Raw genomic sequence first — 25,935 nt, 5'->3', positions numbered from 1 at the left:
TGTCCAGTTTTACAGTAGGAGGGCAAGTCTGAAAACCAATGTCTCCATTGGCTGGAAGTGGAAGATTCCCCCTTCCCTTACCTCACCAGTAATATTTTAAAACAGTTGAGCCAATATTAATTATATCATTATTTCTCTTTGTTCGGGTTTTAGTAAGAAACAGCCTTGAACTATAGGGACCAATGAGAAGCTGATGCTTTTCTAAAGGACAAGAGATTGGGGATGGACACAAAAAGTGTCACACCTGTCTGGTTCACATGACACTCTAAGATACAACTCTTCTTTGTGTCTCCCAAGATGCAGATGGGTTCTCAAAGAGTAGATTCATGGTTCTGGAAGATCTATCAATATGATGACTAGCATAAACCACATCTACCTGAAAGAAAATCATGCCTAAACATGTGAAAGTATTCTTTCCTGGAGACATGAATGAGAAAATAGGGAAATAGGCAATTGGTGCTACTTTTTTGTGATCCTTTTCATATTCACTGCACACAACAGACACTTCCCTTTTACTACAGACAAACTTTAAGAGCACTTAATTTGGATGAATCATCTCCCCAGTAAGCTGGGGTTCTGTAAATCGTTCAAGCTAGATCAGATTGTCATGTAGATTGTCATTCTACAATAAGCAGACTTACTGAAATCTTTGTGCATTTTCATAAAGAATAAAAGGGAAACAATAGCTTTCTTAGACTTAGTTATGGGTAGTCCTCAAGTCATAAATTGCTAACTTTTGGAGAACTTCCAAATCTTTTGTTTATATAAGCAGTTTGGTATAATTGGAAATGACATGGATTTTAGAGTCAAACACATCTGAGTTTGAATCACGATTTTCAGTTTTCCTTATCAGGTTTATCAACTATAAAATAGGTATAATAATTCTGTTGGTTAGGATTATTATGAAAATTAAATAAGATAACATGCAAAGCCTCTGGCATAATGCCTGGCACTTTGCAGATGATTAAGAAGAGTTAACTTCTTTAATTTTTTGAGCTGTAATGATTTTGTTCCTGATAATCATAAAGCACTTGCATGCCCTCAAGCAAGACAGACTATAAATTTAAGCAGGCATAATCACAAATATCTCCTACTGTTATCAAAAGGAAAGACTTGCATTATTAATCCTACAAGATTAAAACAATTCTTCAACTTGAAGAGCTGTAAATTTTTTTTTTACTTTCTTGAAAATGAGTTAAAATAGGAAAAAATTAGGTTCTTTTTAGTTCTTTTACTTTAATTGAGTGATAAACCCTAGCACGCAGTATTTTATAAAATTTCATTTGATCCATTTTGGGCATAAAATTGATGACATGTTATGCTTAAAAGTAGAATTTGTCACATTTAAGGGTCTTAGTGATTAATAGTTCAAACATAATAGCACACTGCAGGGAGTTATACAGAATTGGAAAGCAGCTAGTGCCAAGTTTAACACTTCACTCACCTTCCAAAAATATACTGCAGAACTTCTGATTCCAGTTATCCAGATAAGGATATATAAGAGAACACTCTTACTGAGAATGACTAGAACAGCTGGATAAAATAATTTCTAAAATTCTGTTTGAAGACACTGGAGACCTACCAAGACAGTGAGTATTTGAAAGACCAAGTTCCTAGACAGAAGCAAAGCCCAGAGAGGTATAAGCCTAATATTTGGTGCTGCTTTTGCTTTCAAAGCATTTGCCAATTTGTAATTGGTGGCCAAGAGCCTGAGAAACTGCGCAGAAAGTAGTGTTTGAAAAGTTGAGAAACTGCACAGAGCTTTAGGTAGAGTTTCAGGTATTGGACTAAAAGTACAAAGTTACTTCAGAGACTGCTGAGGAGGCAGAGCTGTCAGCTGGGACTACTGAAGGGCTACATTCTTGATATAAGTATAAAGTGGAAATAAACCACCTCTCAGACTGAAACTCAGCTTCAAATAAACTCAACTCCAGAACAGATTAAAATGTTGTTTAGGGCTTCCCTGGTGGCGCAGTGGTTGAGAATCTGCCTGCCAATGCAGGGGACACGGGTTCGAGCCCTGGTCTGGGAAGATCCCACATGCCACGGAGCAACTGGGCCCGTGAGCCACAATTACTGAGCCTGCGCGTCTGGAGCCTGTGCTCCGCAACAAGAGAGGCCGCGATGGTGAGAGGCCCGCGCACCGCGATGAAGAGTGGTCCCCACTTGCCGCAACTAGAGAAAGCCCTGGCACAGAAATGAAGACTCAACACATAAATAAATAAATAAATAAATAGATAGATAGATAGATAGATAGATAGATAGATAGATAGATAGATAGGAAAAAAAATGTTGTTTAACCTTTACCCTAATTATTTGCCAGAAACAAAAGTAAATTCTTTCTGGAGGAAAATAACATCATATACAGCCTCAAATTATCACTAAATTTTAAATATCTTATGTCCAAAATTCAATTTAAAAAAAAAAGAGGAAAGAGATAAGAGTAAATGACCCCCAAACAATAGCAACAACAAAAAGGCCTACCAAAAAGACATTAGTCAAGAGAAAAAGAGGAAAAAAAAAATGAAAGAGAAGAATGGAATATAGTTAATACTAAGAAGGCCAAGGATTGTTAAAGGACGTAGAATAAGTCAGACATACAGAAAAGAAATAGTTGTACTATTATTTATGTTTTACATCAATTAAATAATCCAATTAAAAGACAAAGCTTGTGAGAGTTGATTACAAATATCCAACTCTATATTGCTTACAAGAGATACAACTTAAATATAAGGAAACATGGATTATGATATACGAAGGATATAAGTAAACACAAACCAAAATAAAGCTGGTGTAGGTACACTTTGAGATATGAAGTCGGTTTTAAGGCAAACACTTCTAGAAAATAGAAGAATGTTTCATAATGATAAAGGTGCAATATACCAAGAAAATATAACAGTTCTAAACTGGCATGCACCTAACTACACAGCCTTAAAACAAATAAAATAACAAAAAAGGCAAACAGAACCACAATCACAGTGGAAAATTTTAATACATCAGTCTGAGTGAAGATATAGAAGAACTGAACAACATGACTAACAAACTTGATTTTATATAGGATACTGTACCCAACAACTGTAAACTGTAGAGTACATATTCTTCTCAATGAACATGGAAACTTCACTATTGACCATATAATGAGCCATAAAGAAAGTTGCAACAAATTTCAAAGGGTTGACATAATACAGTAGGTTAAGGGGTGTGTGTGTGTGTGTTGTTTGAAATTAGTTGAAATTTAAAGAAACCATGGGCAAAGAAGAATTCACAATAGAAATGTTAGAAATATTTTGAGCTGAATGATAATGAAAAATATGACATAAAGTGTCAGAACACAAAGCTATGCTTGAATGGAAATTATCCCCTTGAATGCATACATTGGAAAATAAAGCCTAAAAAAATCCATGATTTCAGCATCTATCACAAGAAGTTAGAATAAGAACAACACATTTAAACAAAGTTGGAAGACTTATGCTACTGGATATAAATACTTAAAAAGGACAATAATTAAGACTGGTCTTGGTACAGGGATACAGACCTAAACGTATATATGGGAACCTGATTTATGACAGAGGTGGCCATGTAAAGCAATAAGCAAAGGACAGTCTTGTTAATAAACAGTCATAGGTCAACTGGATATATGTGTGTGTGTGTGTGTGTGTGTGTGTGTGTGTGTGTGTGTGTGTGTATGTGTATATATATATGACAGAAATTAATTTTGAGCCATACCTAGTTGGATCATAGCTTTGAATGTTAACATTAAAATAATAAAACTTTTAGAAGATTAAAAAAGAATATTTTCAAGACCTTGGGATAATAAAAGATTTTAAAAACAGTACACAAAGAGCACTAACCAGTCCCTAGCAACTACCCTTCTGCTCTTTATTTCTATGAAATCAGCTTTTTTCTTTTCAAGATTCCAGATATAACTGATAACACACAGTATTTGTCTTTCTCTATCTGGCTTATTTCACTTAGCATAATGCCCTCCAGGTTCATCCATGTTATAGAAAGTGGCAAGATTTCCTTCATATTTTGGCTGAACAATATTCCATAGTGTATGTGTGTGTATACATATATGTGTATATATATGTGTGTATATATATATCTTTCTGTATATTACATTTTCTTCATCCACTCATGTCAGTGGACACATAACTTGCTTCCAGATTTTGGCTCTTGTGAGTAATGCTGCAGTGGACGTGGGAGTACATATATCTCTTCAAGATATTGATTTTGTTACCTTTGGATATGTACCCAGAAGTGGGAATACCGGATCATATGGTAGTTCTATTTTTAATTTTTTTGAGGAACTTCCATATTGTTTTCCATAATGGCTGTATCAATTTACAGTCCCACCAACAGTACAAGGGTTCCCTTTTCTCCACATCCTTGCCAACATTTTGAAATCTTATGTCTTTTTTGAAAAAAGCCATCCTAACAGGTGTGAGGTGATAGCTCACTGTGGTTTTGATTTGCATTTCCCTGACGACTGCTGTACCTGTTGGCCATTTGTATGTCTTCTTTGGAAAAATATCTCTTCAGGTCCTTTGCACATTTTAAAATTACATTATTTGAATTTTGGTATTGAGTTGTATGAGTTCGTTAACGTATTTTGGATATTTACTCCAGATCAGATATATGATTTGCAAATATTTTCTCCCATTCCATAGACTGCCTTTTCTTTTTCTTGTTTGTTTCCTTTGCTGGGCAGAAGCTTTTTGGTTTGATGTAGTCCTACTTATTTATTTTAGCTTTTTTTGCCTTTGCTTTTGGTGTCTTATCCAAGAAATTACTGCCAAGACCAATGTCAAGTGGCTTTTTCTCAGTGTTTTCTTCTAGGAGTTTTGTGCTTTCAGGTATTACATGTAAGTCTTTAACCCATTTTGAGTTAATTTTTGTGAGTGGTATAAGGTAATTTTTGTGAGTGGGCCCAGTTCCATTCTTTTGCATGTAGATATCCAGTTTTCCCACCACCATTTACTGAAGAGACTATCCTCTCCCCATTGTGTGTTCTTGGTGCCCATGTCAAAGAGCAGTCGACAGTATATTCATGGGTTTACTTCTAGGCTCTCTATTCTGTTCCACTGGTCTGTATGCCTGCTTTTATGTCAGTACCACCCATAAAATGGAATACAATGTAACCATTAAAGTAGTGATATAGGTCTATATTTATTTTTATGGAAAACTGTCACTATAACATTGATGAATGAAAAAAAACTAGTTATAAATAAAAAGTTTAGTGCGTGCGCACACTTATAGAGGTATTTTAAAGGATGTTCATTTCTGGATAAGAAAATTTCAAGTGTTTTTTTTTATGTTGTTCTTTATATTTTATGGTATTGTTTTTTATTATATTATTATTTACTCATAATCTAAAGATTTCATTTTCATCTAAGGGCTTACTGAATCATATTAATTTTGCTTACAAAATATCTTCTCTTCTATATTCATGTAATTCAGGCCCTGTTTCAGGTCTTCATTATTTCTTGCAGTTGGCATGTAAAAGCAACTGTTGCTCTCTCTTAATAGTAATGACACATAATATCTGTTTAGTACTTCCTAGTTTACAAAGTACTTCCAATACAGTATCTCCACTAAGACTCAAAAACAATCTCAAAATGGATTAAAGACATAAATGTGAGACCAGATACTATAAAACTCCTAGAGGAAAACATAGGCAGAACACTCTTTGACGTAAATCATGGCAATATTTTTTTTGGATCCATCTCCTAAAAGGAAAGGAAACAAAAGCAAAAATAAACAAGTGAGACCTAATTAAACTTAAAAGCTTTTGCACAGCAAATGAAACCATCCACAAAAGTGAAAAGACAACCTACTAAATGGGAGAAAATATTTGCAAATGATATGACCAATAAGGGGTTAATATTCATAATATATAAAAAGCTCATACAACTCAACACCAAAAAAACAAACAACCTGGTTACAAAATGGGCAGAACTGAATAGCCAGTTTTTTCAAAGAGGACATGCAGATGGCCAACAGGCGCATGAAAAGATGCTCAACATCACTAATCATCAGGGAAATGCAAATCAAAACCACAATGAGATACCACCTCACACCCATCAGAATGGCTATCATCAAAAAGAACACAACAAATGTTGGTGACGATGTGGAGAAAAGGGAACCATCATACACTGTTGTTGAGAATGTAAATTGGTGCAGCCACTGTGAAAAACAATATGGGGTTTCCTCAAAAAACTTAAAATTGAATTACCAGCAATTCCACTCCTGGATATATATCCGAAAAAAACCCAAAACCACTAAGTCAAAGAAGATACATGCACCTCAATGTTCACAGCAGCATTATTTATAATTGCCAAGGTATGGAAGCAACCTAAGTTTCCATCAACAGTTGAATGGATAAAGAAGATGTCTTATATATATACATTGGAACACTACTCAGCCATAAATAAGAATGAAACTTTGCCATTTGCAGCAATATGGATGGACTTGGAGGGCATTATGCTAAGTGAAATAAGTCAGAGAAAGACAAATACTGTATGATATCACTTATATGTGGAATATAAAAAATACAACAAACTAGTGAATATAATAAAAAAGAAGCAGAGAGAACAAACTAGTGGTTACCAGTGGGGAGAGGGAAAGAGGGAGGGGCAATATAGGAGTGAAGGGAAACAAAGGGTTATTATGGGATTACATAAAATCATCTGTGTGAAACTTAAAAATTATAAAGCACTATAAAATTGAAAGATGCTTTTATTCAATTAAAAAACCCAACCTATGGGTAGGTACTATATTATTATCGTCATTTATATACATTTGTAAAAACTCAAAAGTTACTGATCTTGAAGAGAACTTATGACCCAAATTCCATGTATCTACCATTACACCTTCCCATTACACCTTGCTGATTTGGGGTAAGGATAAACCCAAACTCCTTAACATGGTCTGGATGTAATAAGGAGTAGAGTACATTTCTCAGAACTGAAAGAAAGCTGATGTAGCTGGAAAGCAGAGAGGTGAGAGTGGAGGGGCCTTAGATGCCATATTAAGGAGTTAGAATTTATCCCAAAGGTGACGAGAAGCTGCTAAAGGGTTTTAAACAGAAGAGTGAAATTATAAATTATGATTTTTTTGACAAGGGGTCTGCAAACTTTTTTTGTAAAACACCAGATAGAAATATTTTAGGCTTTACAAGCTATATAGTCTCTTGCAACCACTCAACTCTGCCATCATAGAGTAAAGCAGTCATACACATTACATAAATCAGTTTGGCTGTGTTCCAATAACACTTCACTTATGGACACTGAAATCTGAATTTCACTATCATGTATTTTTAATATCATGTATTTTAAAGTGTTTTGATACTATTTTTCTTTTGATTTTTTTCAGCGATTTAAAACTGTAAAAAGCCATTTGGGGGCTAGATTTGGCTGGCAGGCCAGTTTGCTGACCCTAATTTAGAAGATGTTCACTTAGGCTACAGTGTAAAGCAGACAAAGAGGTCCTTTCTGGCCCATTTCCTCAGGTCTAGTACCTACATACTGACTTTTTAATATTCAAAGCCTATTGATATCATGCTATATGTCTTTTATCCTTCTATCTCTGATAGATGCTAATGCAAAAAGAATATTCTCAGGTTAACCATTATACTTTTTAGGTGACCCCTTTGCGTTCAATGTGGTCATATTTTTATTCTTTAAGGAAGAGATATCTTGGCAGTAGAAGATAATTTACATGTAGGAATAATCCTGTTTACTTAAAAAACTTTTAAATTCAAAGAGGTAATATTTCTCAGTATATAGGCTAGATGATCATTTAAATAGTAATATTTGATCTATTAGAAAACATGATAAATTCTTTAGACAATTTCAATATAGAGCTTCAAATGTATATAGTAGAATCATGAGCTTAAATGGAGCTTTGTTTAAGGCCTTAATGCTCTCTTAAGGCTCTTAATGCTTCCTTAAGGCAGATCTTGGGCTATAAAGAAGCAAAGTTACATAGGAAGAATAAGGATGTAGCATTTTGATTGTTCACTTTTACAAATAAAAAGGAAAGTAAAACTATTTCTCTCATTCCCTTATTTTAGGTTTTTACCTTTTACTAGTAAAAATCCTTATGGGTTAGGGTTAGGGCTAGCCTATCAGCAGAAAGCCTATTTGGCTTTAAACTAACATGGAGACTTTCTTTATATTGTTACTGCCTAACTGAGACTAAATGCTGAAACAGATATGATTTGAAAAAAATTTATAAGATGGCTTTAATAATTATGTATTAATTAATAGCCAAAGCAGCAAAAATTACACAGCAATATAATAATACATTGAGAAAGAAAGTTTACCAGACACTAAATGTTTAAATACTCATCTCTTCAGTTCTTATCTTGGCTAGAAAAAAGACTGGGACTATAGACATAAAAAAAATAAAGAAATATGAAGAAAATCTACCTTTACTTGTGAGTAGTGTCAGAGGTGAGAAGGTGGAGATAAAGAGTGAAAGTCATTGGGGTCAGAAAATCTTAAAAAGTGTTGTAATTAAATTTCTGACACTGTGATGTCTGCATGCATAGACTTTGGTGAAAATAATAAAATGTTCCCTTAATATACTAATATGCCTGATCAATTTGACCTAACAAAATACAGATGACCAACAAAAGGCTCATACATTTGAAGTAATTAGATTTTTTTCATGATCAATGAAAGCACAATTTAACTGAATGATGCAAAATTAGAATTTAAATAACAAATTCATTCCAAAGTCCTGAACCCATATTAACATCTAAAGCATCAAAGCTTAATTTAAACTACAAAATGTCTTCATTTGTGCAGAAGATTCAGGTAAAAGAGCCTTCCAGAAGTTTTTGTTGTTTTCAAGAAGCTTTTGCTTCATTGTTTCATTGACAACAGTGAAATCTCTGTGGAGCAGAATATGCTGGAAAACCAGGAACCCCACCTTTGTTTATCTGATCTCACTGGACGCTGTGATGAAAGATCTTATAAAATAAGAACCTGATACAGAGCACAAGGATCTGTAAGAAACTGGTTGATTCTACTGTTCCGTAGCTAATAAATGAAGGACTAAAGCATATTTGAATTTGTATCCTCTTGGATCCACTTTGCACTGTGGATACTTTAAAAATACAAGTGAGAACATTCATAATATATTACTTCTCACTAAAATCTAAGGGACAAACTGAGCACATTCAAGATCTAGGGGACATGTTTTGCCCTATGTCCTGGTTTCTGAAGTTGTACTTCTTTAGAGAATGGATTAGAAAGACATTTAAGCTTGTTAGATACAAAGGTGTCATCCCCTCACATCAACGTACATAAGGAGAAACGTTCAAGAATTATAAATTCTTAGAAAACATTAAAAATCCTTTGGGTCTGGCAAGGAAAATGTCAACAAGTCAAAAGAGGCTAGATGGCTATTGACCAGTTTCATGAAAGCAGAGCTGCAAGCCAGGATGGAATAATGCTTTCCCACCATGTGTCGAAGGCACAAATGACACTAATCCTTTTTAATGGTCACAAAAGCTGACAACTTACTCAGCCTTAGAACTGAAGGCACAAAATCATCTCTGGGAATGACTCACCATAAACAGGTCACGAGCACCAATGTCAACAGCTAACAGAAATGCCTTTTCAAATCTCTGGTACCTATAAGGAAGAAAAGAAATGTTGTATGTTGTGAACAAAACTACAGAAGATGAGAGAGCAGTTTGTTTAATTTACTTATGTGTTACTGTTTTTGTTCTGATAAGAAAAATATTCTCAAACAGGAGGGACTTTGCCTGCTGGGATCTTCCCTATGTGAACTCTTATTGTACTTAGGAGGAGCTGAGGCACACAGCCCTGTGGAGGTGTTCAGTGCAACTTTCAAAGATAAACATAACCAGATTAGGTGCTGCTTAATGTGGAGAAATGATAGCTTAGGAAATAATGTTTCTCATTATATTTTACTTTGTTGTGTTTTGTTATGTAAGAGAAAAGTATGGGGATATGGAGAACATAGCAGGATAAGAGCAATTAATAAATCATATAATTATACTTTTATGTTTCTTAGGTAAAACTTGAGAAGTCAAATGTTGCATTATTACAAAACTCTCATATTTGTGAGTTTGGAAAAAATACGTTCTCTGTTGTAAATGAAAATAATAAATGGTTTCTAAGATTTTTTTTTCTTGGAGTATAGTTGCTTTACACTGCCGTGTCAGTTTCTGCTGTATGTACAGCAAAGTGAATCAGCCATACGTATACAAATATCCCCTCTTTTTCGGATAACTATTTTTTAAAGATACTACTTTTCTACTCTTTTATCCTATCTTTCCTTGAGGTAAAACTGAGAATTTTCTTTGTGAAAGTTTAATTTTAGGCTAAAATACATGAGAACAAACTTCAGTTTAAATTAATTACCTCTGGAGAAATTTTAAAATCCTGAGAGAAAAGCATGTCACAAACACAATTTGCACAGGATTTGGGAATGAAAGTTCATCTTTATTTTGTCTAAACGTTGAGACTTACATATAACTGTCAGTCTTTCTGACTCAAGAAACAAGAAGATAAATAACCAAGTTGTTCTCTGTTCTCTGTTTTATATTGTGAAATAAAATGGTATAAAATATAATGATGTGCCACAACAAGAGAAGCCACCACAATGAGAAGCCTGCGCACTGCAACGAAGAGTAGCCCCTGTGTGCCACAACTAGAGAAAAACCCTCATGCAGCAATGAAGACCCAACGCAGCCAAAAATAAATAAATAAATAATAAATTTATTTTTAAAAAATATATGAGATTTCAAATAAAACGTGTCAGAAATGTATAATATTATTATTGACAGAGTACATACATTTATTAGTGAAATAGCTAATACAATTAAAATTCAAACACACAAGGCTTATTATTATTCCATATGAGCTGGTAGGTCCAGAACCTGAAACACTTCACAATTTCCATGCTGTGTTTGATTACTGTTATCCCATCTCCTCCCTGGCTCTACTTACTAGTATCTCCAGTATTTGCTTGAATGCCTTTCAACTATGGGAGATCAGAAGAAAATTGTGTTTATTTTTGTTCCAGGAAGCTGAATGATTCATTATATATACAGTGGAAGTGGGATGTAATGAGGAAGAAGACAGAGGATCAGCAAGTTGTACTACTCTTCCATACATTCACTGCCATTCTGCATTTGTTGCCACTCCAATGAAACTTTTCTAGCAGTAGTAAATTATCCATCTTCTAATGTTCAAACTTAAAGATAAGTTCTTATCTTGTGTGCCCTTTTGGCCATATCTGACCCTATTAACTTCCCCTCCTTGAAACCCTCTCTTTCCTTGCATTTGGAGCTTCATTCTTTGTTTTCTCAATTCTTAGAATTCATCTTCTTAGTCTCCTTTTTAAATTAATTTTTCTCTGCCTACTCCATGAAGTTTTCCCCAGTAACCTTACCCACTCCTATGGCATTGATAATTATATCAATGACCCATAAATCTCTAGGATCCATTTATTTCCTGAGCTCCAAACTCTTTATTTCCAGGAAACTCAAATTTAACATGTCTAATATGTCCATTGATACATAAATTTGGCAACCATATATATGATTAATTGAAATTGGGAAATATGAAATTAAGGTGGACAGGTCAGGAGGTACTCTTCATTCTAGGTGAGAGGTAGTGATTAACATTATGATAAAATGAAAGAGTTGGCACTGGCATCTGGCAGTATGTTCAACCAAAAATATCAAAGGGCACTCCCAACTAGATTGCTTATAAAATATATGTTAAAGTACAACACAGGACTCTAAAACAAAGGAAATTTCCAAGGGTACCACACTCTCAGTAAAAAAAAAATAACCAACTAACCAAAGTCCCTTGATTGAAACTACAGTAAGAATCCCTGAGCAGAGAGCAAAAATGGGGGGAAAAAAGGCAGAACTACTCTGGACCATCACCCTCAGTAGACTGAGCCCTGAACAAGTCTCAAGGTAAAGGGGCTAAGCCTGAGACTTTTGATTAAGACATGGGCTAAAATGATCCCAGGTTATTAGTGCCCCTAACTTTGGTAGAAAAAATAAAAAGAAAATTCATGCCTGGATTAAAGCACTTTTGATAGAAGCCATCAGGATTGCCATAAATTAAAATAAAACAAGTATGAGTTCACAATGAAAGATCACTGAATACAAAAGAAAACAAGCTACTGTGATGGAAAATTAGAAAATAAACAACAGATTTACTTCTCCAGGGATTTCAGATCACTGAATTATTAAAGTTAGAATATAAAATAATTCAGCATAAGATTTTAAAAGAAATAATTATGGAACCATGAAAATAAGCATACAACAGGATATAATAAAAAAATTACCAGGTAGATTTTTTAAGAAATAAAATAGAACTTTTGGAAATGAAAACCTGAACTGGAGTTAAATAATTTGTCACAAAGAGAGAATTAGTGAAGTAAAAGAGGCATAAGTAAGGAATTATAGAAAATGTACAGAGAAATGAGAAAAAAATATAAAGAGAGGTTAGCAATACAGAGAAAATGGAAAAGTCTAACATGTCTAATCAGGTAATTAAGTTAAAGGCTGAGAATTTTCCAAAGCTGATAAATGATATGAATCAATAAACACAAGAGGGACAATATATATCAAGCAGGATAAATTGAAAAGAATCTATAATTATGGACATCTGTAATGGAAATGCAGAACTCCAAAAATAAAAAGATCTTAACTGCCAGAGAGAAGACAGATCACCTACAAAGGAACTACTAATACAGACAGACTGACATCAGACCTCTCAATGGCAACAATGAGATGTAGAGGACATTAGGGACATACTTTCAAATTATAGAGAGAAAATAAGCATTACTCTTGTATAATATGACAGTGGAACTTTCTTTCAACAATTAAAGAAAAATAAAGACACTTTCAGATATACAAAAACTGAAAGCATTCAACAGATCTTCAATAAAGGGACTTCTAGGGAACATAACTCAGGAAAAAGGAAAACGATCCCAGAAGGAAGGTTTGAGAAGCAAGAAGCAATGGCTTCAAAAAAAAAGGATTTGGTTAATATACAGGTAAATACACACAGACATACATTCACACACACAAATGGTCTGATATTTTTAAGATCAGAAAATACTAATTACATATATCATGTAAATCAAGTGCTAAGGTCTTTGCTTTTTGTACTGTTGAAGATAATAACTGTTTCATTTTGGTAACTATGCATAGTCAGATTTCAAATAGTAACCACTAAAAGACTGTATAAATTGCTTGAATAGCAGTATAGGTAGAGGGGGTTGAGGCTGAGCGAATTGAAAAAGAAAAAAATTCAAGAAAGTATTAAAAAAACAACCAAGAACAGTGGATCTATGCTGGTGCCCTGGTGAAAACAACAACTGAGAGACAGCAGGGCCAACTGCTGGCATACCCACAGTTAAGGTGTGGCCAAGAGCAGTGCCAACAACAGTGTAATCTGAGAGCTCGCACAATGGGTGAAAGGTGACACAACAGAGCACACCCAGGTGAGCAGCTCCAGAGGAGGAATACTCAGTGGCTTCTCTGCCAGTGGGAGTGCTCCAATCCCACCTACCTGACACCACAGATCAGAACACAGGTAAGAAACGGATCTGGGGGCCTCTACTCCAGCAAATAGGGAGCAGACCATGCCCCTGTCAAGGCAGTGACAACCACAGAGCATGTCTAATATGTCCACTGTCAATTTGGCAACCATATATATGATTAATTGAAATTGGAAAATATGAAATTAAGGTGGACAGGTTAGGAGGTACTCTTCTTTCTAGGTGAGTAATGATTAACATTATGATAAAATGAAAGAATTGGCATTGGCATCTGGCAGTATGGACAACTAAAAATATCAAAGGGCGCTCCCAACTAGATTGCTTATAAAATATATGTTAAAGTACAACACAGGACACTAAAGAAAGGAAATTTCCAAGGGTACCACACTCTCAACCAAAAAATAACCAACTAACCAAAGTCCCTTGATTGAAACTAGAGTAAGAATCCCTGAGCAAAGAGCAAAAATGGGGGTGGGGGAGGCAGAACTACTCTGGACAGTAGTCGAAGAATGGGATGTGGAAGATAGTAGGGACATATCTTCAAATTATAAAGAGAGGATAAGCATTACTCTTGTATAGAATTTGAAAAAGAATAGATCCATGTATATGTATAACTGAATCACTTTGCTGTACACCTGATCAGAATATTGTTAGTCAGCGATACTCCAATATAAAATACAAAGTTAAAACAAAAAGGAAAATCCTAAAGATGCTACCAGAAAACTACTAGAGCTCATCAATGAATTTAGTACAGTCACAGGATACAAGATTAATACACAGAAGTCTCTAGCATTCCTATATGCTAACAACGAAAGATCAGAAAGATAAACTAAGGAGACAATACCACTTACCATCACATCAAAAAGAATAAAATACTCAGTAATAATCCTACCTAAGGAGGCAAAAGACCTGTACTCAGAAAACTACAAGGTGCTGATGAAAGAAATGAAAGATGACACAAACAGATGGAGAGATATACCATGTTCTTCGATTGGAAGAATCAATATTGTCAAAGTGACAATACTACCCAAGGCAATCTACAGATTCAATGCAATCCCAGATTCAAATTACCAATGGCATTTTTCACAGAACTAGAACAAAAAATCTTAAAATTTGTATGGCTACACAAAAGACCTGAATAGCCAAAGTAATCTTGAGAAAGAAAAGCAGAGCTTGAGGAATCAGGCTCCTTGACATCAGGCTATGCTACAAAGCTACAGTCATCAGAACAGTATGATACTGGCACAAAAACAGAAATATAGATCAATGGAACAGGATAGAAAGCCCAGAGATAAACCCACAAACCTATGGTCAATTAACCTATGACAAAGGAGGCAAGACTACACAAGTGAAGAAAGACAGTCTTTTCAATAAATGGTGCTGGGAAAACTGGACAGCAACATGTAAAAGAATGAAATTAGAACATTCTCTAACACCGTACACAAAAATAAACTCAAAATGGATCAAAGACCTAAATGTAAGGCTGGTCACTCTAACACTCTTAGAGGAAAACGTAGGCAGAACATGCTTTGACATAAATCGCAGCAACATGTTTTTGAATCCACCTCCTAGAGCAATGAAAATAAAAACAAAACTGAACAAATGGGACCTAATTAAACTTAAAAGCTTCTGCACAGTGAAGGAAACCATCAACAAAACGAAAAGACAACCCACAGAATGGGAGAAAATATTTGCAAACAAAGCGACCAACAAGGGATTAATCTCCAAAATATACAAATAGCTCATGCACCTCAATATAAAAAAAACAACCCAATCAAAAACTGGGTGGAAGATCTAAATAGACATTTCTCCAAAGAAGACATACAGATGGCAAAAAGCGGATGAAAAGATGCTCAATGTCACAAATCATTAGAGAATTACAAATCAAAACTATAATGAGGTATCACCTCATACTAGTCAGAATGGCCATCATCAAAAAATCTAAAAACAGTAAATGCAGCAGAGGGTGTGGAGAAAAGGGAACCCTCCTACCCTGCTGGTGGGAATGTAAATTGGTACAACCATTATGGAGAGAAGTAAAAAAACTAAAAAAAGGTTCCTTAAAAAACTAAAAATGGAAATACCATATGGCCCAGCAATCCCACTCCTGGGCATATATCCAGAGAAAACCATAATTTGAAAAGATACATGCACCCCAATGTTCACTGCAGCACTGTTTACAATAGCCAAGACATGGAAGCAACTTAAATGCCTATTGGCATAGGAATGGATACAGAAGGTGTGGTACATATATACAATAGAATATTACTGAGCCATCAAAAGGAACAAAATAGGACTTCCCTGGTGGCGCAGTGGTTGAGAATCTGCCTGCCAATGCAGGGGACATGGGTTCAATCCCTGGTCTGGAAACTTCCCACATGCCGCGGAGCAACTAAGCCTGTGCACCACAACTACTGAGCCTGCACTCTAGAGCCCACGAGCCACAACTACTGAGCCCACATCCTGCAACTACTGAAGCCCCTGTTAGGCACAGCCTGTGCTCTGCAACAAGAGAAGCCACCGCAATGAGAAGCCCGTGCACTGCAACAAAGAGTAGCCCCCTACTCGCCGCAACTAGAGAAAGCCTGCATGCAGCAACGAAGACCGAATGCAGCCAAATAAATAAATAAAAAGAACAAAATAATGCCATTTGCAGCAACATGGATGGACCTAGAGATTATCATACTGAGTGAAGTAAGTCAGACAAAGACAAATATCATACAATATAACTTATATGTGGAATCTAAAAGAAAATGGTACAAATGAACTTATTTAGAAAACAGAAATAGAGTCACAGATACAGAAAACAAACTTATGATTACCAGGGGTGAAAAGGGGGGCAGGGATAAACTGGGAGACTGAGACTGACATATACATAATACTATATATAAAACAGATAACTAATAAGGACCCTACTGTAGAGCACAGGGAACCCTACTCAATACTCTCTAATGTCCTATATGGGAAAAGAATGTAAAAAAGAGTGGATATATTTATATGTATAACTGATTCACTTTAGTGTACACCTGAAACTAACACAACACTGTAAATCAACTATACTCCAATAAAAATTTAAACAAATAAAAATGAAAAACAAGAAAGGAATAAAAGGAAGCACAGGAAAATAGAAAGCACAAAGGAAGATAGAAACAGCTCAATATAAAAATAATCATATACATGGACTAAACTCACCAGTTTAAAGACAGAGTATCAAACTGGAAACGTAAAATCCGGTTTTATATTATTTATAAAAGCCACATCTAAGTCATACAAAGAAGGTTAAAAGTAAAAGGAAAGAAGAAAATAGAAGACAATTATTGATAAGAATGTAAAGTAATGCAGCCACTTTGGGAAAAAGTTTGGCAGTTTCTGAAAATATTACACATAAATTTGACATATAATTACACTCAATTTCATGGCAATTCCTAGGTATCTACTCAAGAGAAATGAAACATACCCCAGAGAGACTTACACTCACGTATACACAGTGACATTATTCATAATAGCTTAAAAGTAGAAACAACCCTAATGTCAATCAACTGATGAATGAATGAATTAAAATACGGTATATCTAAACAATGAAGCAGGTTTCAGCAATAAAAAGGAATGAAGCACTGATACATACTACAAAATAGATGACCTAAAAAAATTACGTTAACAGTTAAAGAAGCAATACTGTATGATTCTATCTATATGAAATGTCCAAAAAAGATAAATCTATAGAAACAGAAAGTAGATTTGTGGTTGGCTAGGGTTGGGAAAAGGGAGTGACTACAAATGGGCATGAGGGATCTTCTTGGGATAAAGGAAATGTTTAAAATTAGATCAAGATAATGGTTTACAAATCTGAAAATTTACTAAAGATTACTGAATTGTAGAATTAAGTGAATAAATTCTATGGTAGTTAAATTAAACCTCAATAAAGTTTTCTTGTAAAAAAGCTAAGGTAGCTATATAATCAGATAAATGGTTTCTTGAAAAAAAATTATTAGAGATAGAAAGAGTAAGAACAAAATAATAAAGGTTTCCTGTCTCCAGGAAGATACAAAAATTCTAGACTGGATGCATTTAATAAAATAGACTAAAAATATATAGATCAAATCTCTGATAGAATTAAAATAAATAATGAGCCCAACAACAAAGGGGAAAGTTCAAAAGTTATATCTGAATTTTTGCTAGGCCAAGCAGTAAAAAAATTCGTAAAGAAATAGAAGTCTTAAACATAATTACACAGCTGGATTTAATGGATACATAGAACTTGTCACTCATAAATTAGTGGATACACATCTTCCTCAAACACACATTGAATCCTTACAAAATTATGTTAGTAAATAAAAGAGCATGTCTCAATAAATTTTAAGGAATAATATATATAATGAGTCTGTCAACAATGCAGTTTTTGATAGAAAGATAAGCAATAAATCCATATGCATTTAGAAACTAAGAAGTCATTAGTCAAAGAAAAAATTATAATAGAATTTAAAAATACTTAGAAGTAAATGAAAAACTTGAGCAAATGAGACACTTGAAGGGAAATTCGTAGCCTTAAGTGTTTGTATTAAGAAAGGTTAAAAATTGATGAGCTAAATATCCCATTTAATAATTTAGACAAAAATAGAATAATCTCAAAAAGACAGTGGAATAAATGTCTGAAGTACTCAAAGGAAATAAGACTGTCACACAGATTCTATATTCAGCAAAAAGTATCTTTCAAGAATGAAGGTGACATAAAGAAATTTTCAAGGAAAAAACACCTCTAAGATATGTATCTCCAGTAGAACTGCAGTATAAGAAGGGCGAAAGGAAGTTCTTTAGGCTAAAATAAATGATATCAGATGGAAACTTCAGTTCTTCAATAAATAATGCAAAGTACTACAAGTGATCAATGTAAAGAAGATCATTTCCTTTATTTCTTTAACATACATATGTCTGTTTTAAGCAACAATTATAAAATTGTTTTGTGGGGGTTATAACATATGTAGGTAATACATGTGGCAACTATAGCATAAAGCAGGAGTCCCCAACCTTTTTGTCACCAGGGACCAGTTTCATGGAAGACTATTTTTCCATGGACCGGGTTGGGGGGGGGAATGGTTTGGGGAGGATGCAAGCACATTACATTTATTGTGCATTTTATTTCTATTATTATTACATTGTAATATATAATGAAATAATTATACAACTTACCATAATGCAGAATCAGTGGGAGCCCTGAGCTTATTTTCCTGCAACTAGATGGTCCCATCTAGGGGTGATGGGAGACAGTGACACCTGAAGTGTGTTGCTTATGTCCAGTCTACTCCGTAAGATGCAGCTTAATTGTCACTTGCCACTCACTGAGAGGGTTTTGACATGAGTCTGCAAGCAATTGATTTAGTATGGTCTGTGGTGCAGTCAGACCTCTCTGCTAAAGATAATCTGTATCTGCAGCTGCTCCCCAGCACTAGCATCACCGCCTCAGCTCCACCTCAGATCATCAGGCATTAGATTCTCATAAGGAACGTGCAACCTAGATCCCTCACATGCGCAGTTCACAGTAGGGTTCGCACTCTTATGAGAATCTAATGCCACCACTGATCTGCGGAGCTCAGGTGGTAATGCAAGTGATGGGGAGCGGCTGTAAATACAAATGAAGCTTCGCTTGTTCACCCGCTGTTCACTTCCTGCTGTGTGGCCTGGTTCCTAACAGGCCACAGATTGGTAGCAGTCCATGGTCTGGGGATTGGGGACCCCTGGCATAAAGGATGAAGTGTGGTGGGTAAATGAACCAATTGAGATGTAAGATTTCTACATTTTACATGAAATAGTACTATATTAACTCTAAGTAGACTGTGGAACATCACGGATATATAATGCAACCCTTAGAGCAGCTAAAAAGTATAATGTAAAGAGGTATAGCTAAAAAAGCAAACAGATAAATTAAAACAAAATTCTGAAAAATATTCAAATAATCAAAAAGAAGGAAAGAAGGAACAGAGGAACAAATATTAGAAGAGATAAACAGAAAACAAATAAAATGGTAGATTGACTTTCAACCACATCAATAATTACATAAATATTAACGGGTTGAACACTCCAATTAAAAGATAAAGATTGTTAGAAAGGATTAAAAAAAGCAAAACTCAACTATATGCTGTTTATAAGAAATCCACTGTAAATATACAGACACAGTGTGAAAGTAAATGGATGGAAAACAGTGAGTATAGGAATGCTTGAATGGCTAAAATTATCAGATAAAATAGACTTCAAAACAAAGAGTAGTGTCAAAGACAGGAAGGAATAACAGGAACACACAACAATCATAATGTCTCCAGGGTGAGCTGCAGTTGCCTCCTGCCTCTTCAGGAGAATCTCCAAGATCAGCAGGTAGGTCTGACCCAGGCTCCTAGCAGATTAATGCTTCTGTCTTGGGTCCTGGAGCATGTGAAATTTTGTGTGTGCCCTTTAAGAGTGAAGTTGCTATTTCCCCCAGCCCTCTAGGATTCCCAAAAGTAAGCCCTTCTTGCCTTCAAAGCCAAATGCTCTGGGGTCTCATCTTCCCAGTACAGGACCCTTGGGCTGGGAAGCCTGATACAGGGCTTGGACTTCTCACTCCTTTGGAGAACCTCTGCAGTTGTAATTATTCTCCTTTTTGTGGGTTATCCACCCACGGGTGTGGGACTTGACTATAGCATGACTCCACCCCTACTACCTTTCTTATTGTGGCTCCTTCTTTGTATCTTTAGTTGTATTAGATCTTTTCTGTTAGGTTCTGGTCTTTTTCATCAATGATGTTCTGCAAATAGGTGTGACTTGGTTTGCTTGTAAGAGGAGGTGAGCCCAGGTTTTTTTGTTTTATTTTTAAAGGAACATTTATCTATCTATCTATCTGTCTATCTATCTATCTATCTATGGGCGTTGGGTCTTTGTTGCTGCCCACGGGCTTTCTCTAGTTGCGGCAAGTGGGGGCTACTCTTCGGTGCTCGGGCTTCTCACTGCAGTGGCTTCTCATTGCAGAGCATGGGCTCTAGGTGCGTGGGCTCAGTAGTTGTGGCATGTGGGCTCAGTAATTGTGGCTTGTGGGCTCTAGAGCACAGGCTCAGTAGTTGTGGCGCATGGGCTTAGTTGCTCCATGGCATGTGGGATCTTCCCAGACCAGGGCTCTGAACCTTTGTCCCCTGCGTTGGCAGGCAGATTCTTAACCACTGCACCACCAGGGAAGTCCCGAGCCCAGGGTTTTTCTACTCTGCCATCTTAGCTGATCTCCCACGGACCGTACTGTTTAATTTCCATATGTTTGAGAATTTTCAGTTTTCCTTCCATTATTGATTTCTAGCATAATTTTACTATGGTAAAAAAAAGTATGCTTTGGGTGATTTCTGTCTTCTTAAATTCATTAAGACTTGTTTTATGTTCTAATAGTGGTCTATGCTGGTGCATCTTCCACGCTCACTTTAGAAGAATGTTATTCTGCTGCTGCGTGTAGAGTCCTCTGTATGTGTCTGTTAGATCTAGTCAGTGTATACTGTTGTTCAAGCCGTGTATTTCCCTATTGATCTTCTATGTAGATGTGTTATCCAGTATTGAAACGGGTGATGAAGTTTCCAACTATCATTGTACAGCTTTTTACTCCCTTCCATTCCATCACTGTTTGCTTCATATGTTTCGGATCTCTGTTATTTTGGGGCACATATGTTTTAATTTATTATATCTTCTTGATGCATTGTCCCTTTAAGGATAATGTTGTTCTTTACCTCTTCTAAAACTTTTTTACTAATGTCTATTTTGCCTGATGTTAGTAAAGCCACCCTATCTTGCTTTTGCTTGGAATGTATTTTTCCATCCTTTCATTTTCAACCTATATGTGTCTTTGAGTCTACAGTGAGCCCCTTCTAGAAAACATACAGTTGGATCACATTTTTTCCCACTCTTTCAATCTCTGTACTTTAATTGATGGGATTAATCCATTTTCATTTAGTGTCATTACTGATAAAGAAGCTCTTAGTTCTGCCATTTTACTATTTATTTTCTACATCTGTCTTTTTGTCCCATAATTCTTGCAATACTGCCTTCTTTTCCATATAATTTATTTTTTTCTAGTGTACCATTTTGATCCTTCTCTTTTCCTCTTTTATATTTATTTTAGTTATTTCATTAGTAATTACCCTAAGGATTACAATATCTTAAATTTATAACAATCTAAGTTTAAACTATATCAACTTAACTTTAATAGCATACAAAACTTTACTTCTATATAGCTCTGTCCTCTCCTTTATGTTATTATTGTCACAAAGTTATCTGTTTAAATACTGTGTGCCCATTAACAGATTTACAATTTTTGTTGCACTCACTGTTTTTAAAATCAAATGGGGAAAAAAGAGTTACAAACCAAAAATATAATAATACTGGCTGTTATATTTACTTACATAGTTTTCTTTCCTTGTATTGTTTATTTCTTTGTACTGCTTTGAAATACCGTCCTTTCATTTCAGGCTGAAAGACACTTTTTAGTATTTCTTATAAGGCAGGTCAACTAGCAGTAAACTTCCTCAGCTTTCATCTGGGAATATCTTAATTTTCCTTCATTTTTAAAGGATAATTTTGCCAGGTGTAGATTCTTGATTGATTTTTTTTCTTTATATACTTCAAATGTGATCCTGCTACCTTCTGCCTTCCATGGTTTCTAATAAAAAAATCAGCTGTTAATCTTATTGAGGATCTCTTCTACAAAACCAGTTGATTTTTGCTTGCTGCTTTCAAGATTCTGTCTTTGGTTTTTGACATTTTGAATGGTGTGGATTTCTTTGGATTGATTCTACTTGAATTTCTTCATGTTTCTTGGATATGTAGATTCCTGCAGTTAGTCTAAATTTTCTTCTCCTTCTAAGACTCCCATAATGCATACGCTTGATGGCATCCCACATGTCCCTCAGGTTCTGTTCATTTTTTTTTTTCATTCTTTTTCCTCTCATGTGATAATTTTAATTGTCCTATTTTAACATTCACTGATTCTTTCTTCTGCCTGCTCAAATCTGCTGTTGAGCCCATCTGGTGAATTTTTCTTTTCAGCTCCGAATTTTCTATTTGGTTCCTTTTAATTATTTCAGTCTCTTTACTGATATTCTCTATGTGGTAAGAAATCATTCTGATCTCCTTTACATCATTGTCTATCATTTCCTTTACCTCTCTAAGCTTATGTAAGACAGCTGATTTAAAGTCTTAGTCTAAATAGAAAGGCAGACATAGAGAATAGACGTGTGGGCACAGCGGGGGGAAGGGGAGGGTGGGATGAATTGGGAGATTAGATTTGACATAAATACACTACCATGTGTAAAACAGATAGCTAGTGGGAACCTGCTGTATAGCACAGGGAGCTCAGCTCAGTGCTCTGTGAAGACCAAGAAGTAGGATGGTGGGGGACGGAGGTCCACGAGAGAGGGGTTATATGTATACATATAGCTGATTCAACTCACTGTACAGGAGAAACTAATACAACATTGTAAAGCAATCATACTCCAATAAAAATAAAATAAAGTTTTAGTCTAGTAAAGCCCAATGTTTGTGCTTACCCAGGGATGCTATTTTTTTTTCCTTGTGAATGGGCCATACTTCCTTGTTTCTTTGTATGCCTTTTAATTTTTGCTGGAAATAAGATATTTTGAATATAATAATGTGATAACTCTGGAAATCAGATTCTTCCAGGTTTTACTGTTGTTGCTTTTGAGGGTAGTCATCTGTTTGTTTTGTGACATTCTCAAACTATTTTTGCAAAGCCTATATTCCTTGTCATGTGTGATCACTGAAATCTCTGTTTCATTATCTCAGCAATCAGCCAGATATTTTTAACATCCTGACAGACTGAGGTGACAGATTTTTAAAAAAATTCTAAAGCAACAAACAAACAATTCTCTCAGTCTTTGTAGATTGCCTCTGAGCTAAGGCATGCTTTCACTACTTAGCCAGGCTACCTATGTACAATTCAGCCTCAGAATTCCATTCTTGCTGTGCACAGCCCAAAGGTCCTCCAGAGTTTTAAGTCTGGGGTTCTCTCAGGTCTTTTATGAGCATGCATCCTGCTGTGGGCATGTGTGTTGTACCCCTGATTCCCTGGTATATGAGGTAGTCCTTCAAGAACTTTATTCCCCCAAAATCTTCACCTTAAGCCTTCTCTTTCTCAAGTCTTTCCATCTGTCTGCTGCTTTCCCCACTCTCCATACCTTGCCTGAGAGACAGCTATGCATAATATGTCTTGAAGTGCTTTTGACATACACAAGTGCTTTTGCCAAAGATGCTGTTCCAGCCTGAGGGAGGTGAGACAAAGCCAAGCTTCTGCACTGGTCCCTCTGGAAACCACAAGTCTGGTCAAAATTCGTGACCAGTTTTTGAGAAAAAGATCCATTGTTGCCCTCTGGCACCAGCTAGCTGACACCAGAAATGCTGGCTACTGTCACACTGGGGAATGGGGGATGGCAGACAGGTAAACAAAAATGCAACAATGCTTTCTTACCAAAAGTTAGCAGTCTCTGTCTTTAGTAAGCACTCCCCTGATTATTACAAGTTTTAAAAATTAGATTCTAGAGTTTTTAAAAAGTTAATTTTGTCAGTTTTTGTTTGCTTAATGTTTGCTTCACTGGAGGGACTGATTCTTGGAGCTCCCTACTCTGCTGTTTTCATGATGTCTCTCCCACTTCTATTTATAGACCCCAATGTGGCATTCATGAAAATATCGCTCTGAGATCTCCTACTGAAGGGAGTGTAACTGACAGCCCCAGCTGTTCCATTTTGAAATGTGTCATTGTATTTTTGTGTTAAGGCTACACTTTCCACAAGCTGCTCCTAGGAAATAAATGAGGGCAGTAAGGGATACTAAGGCAGTCCTGTTCCTGACTGACATCGGATTCTTCAAGTGGCAATATTGGCTTGAGGGCTCCAGAGAGCCAAACCAAACCTTCCTTTGAACTGTTCTGTGGCGTACTGGAGTGGGGGTGGAGGCTGTGGATGGGCAGTGTTTAGTAAGTAGACAGTGGAATAGGCCGATGACTACTAAGTTATATTTATGCCCCAAGGAATCATAATAAGAGACTGAGTGCTCTTTACAGTGAATGGCTAAGTGTGACAGCCAGAAAGCCACTCTGGTAGCTTATAGAGGTCCTTATCTACTGCATTTGAATGGAAGGTACAATTGACAGGTGGAAGACCTAACTGTTAACAGTCACAGAGCTCTAGGGACATTTGGATGAATCATCAAGGGAGGTCTTTTTTGCTAAAGTCAAGGCCCTATTTAAGAACACTGAAGGGGGCTTCCCTGGTGGCGCAGTGGTTGAGAATCTGCCTGTCAATGCAGGGGACACGGGTTCAAGCCCTGGTCTGGGAAGATCCCACATGCTGTGGAGCAACTGGGCCCGTGAGCCACAACTACTGAGCCTGCACGTCTGGAGCCTGTGCTCCGCAACGGGAGAGGCCGCGACAGTGAGAGGTCCGCGCACTGCGATGAAGAGTGGCCCCCACTCGCCGCAACTGGAGAAAGCCCTCGCACAGAAACGAAGACCCAATGCAGCCATAAATAAATAAATTTAAAAGGCCTCATCTCCAAATACAGCCACATTTAAAAAAAAAAAAAAAAGAACACTGAAGGTACTGATATCTAGGTTAGGTACAGCTGCATGGATGCCCTTGAGGATGTTCACAGTGCAGACCCCCTGAATCTGAGAGAGCACTTCCACTGTGCTAAAACATTCTATACAGACCTCTCCCCACAATGCAAAAGATACTCCCTCCCCTCAGGAAATGCCTCTACTACTCAGCTGGTTGCCAGGCTGATAACGAGGGTTAAATCTCAGCACAATTTAGCTGAGAATATGCTGGACTTGATAAGCTAGGAGACCACACACTTAAAGAGTTGAAAGAATTAGCTAGCATGTGCCAGCAGAAACAGGGGAGTTGGAATGGAAGACTGGATAAATAATTCATTAACGTGGGTGGCACTTTTTCAGGATACTGAATTTAATATCCTATCAAGGACCCCAAAGGATGGTATAAATTGCTGCTAGAATGGCTCTTAGTAGCCTGAAAAAAAAAAAAAGGCCAATACTCAATGAAGTGGAAATACCTGAGTGCTATGGCAAACTGTGCAAGGAGAAATAAAATGGATAGCAGATGAGGGAGAGAATGAGTACCTTGCAACTCTGAGATGAACTGCAGCAACAGCGGATGCAGTTTAACTCACTAACCTCCCATTTTGTCTCCAGTCAGTTTCCATGGAGTAGTTGCTGTGGATAAAAAGATCTGTACAGACAAATGGTGGATAGTGGTATCACAAGAATGTATTTCTCAGATCTCTAACTTCAGGAAAACAAATAAGCCAATAGCTCCAGCTGCCATGATGTCAGA

The 25,935-nt window shown here is 36.2% G+C and overlaps 1 protein-coding gene across 24 annotated transcripts in view; it reads right to left on the bottom strand.

Moving 5' to 3' along the window:
* The window catches only part of WDPCP (WD repeat containing planar cell polarity effector), a 418,073-nt gene that overhangs the window by 177,701 nt on the left and 214,437 nt on the right, over nt 1-25,935 (bottom strand). For 23 of the 24 annotated variants that reach the window (XM_082358112.1, XM_082358113.1, XM_082358114.1 and 20 more), the window contains exon 13: nt 9,581-9,644. In XM_082358112.1, coding sequence (XP_082214238.1) covers nt 9,581-9,644 — 64 coding nt within the window. Of the gene's footprint in view, nt 1-2,301; nt 5,730-9,580; nt 9,645-25,935 lie in introns of those variants that run through there. The other variant, XM_082358110.1, reaches the window with a different exon arrangement.

This window comes from Balaenoptera borealis, assembly GCF_965194805.1.
Source record: "Balaenoptera borealis genome assembly, chromosome: 15".
Taxonomy (NCBI): domain Eukaryota; kingdom Metazoa; phylum Chordata; class Mammalia; order Artiodactyla; family Balaenopteridae; genus Balaenoptera; species Balaenoptera borealis.
Note: the sequence above shows the minus strand (reverse complement) of the source record. Positions and strands in the feature narration are given on the sequence as shown.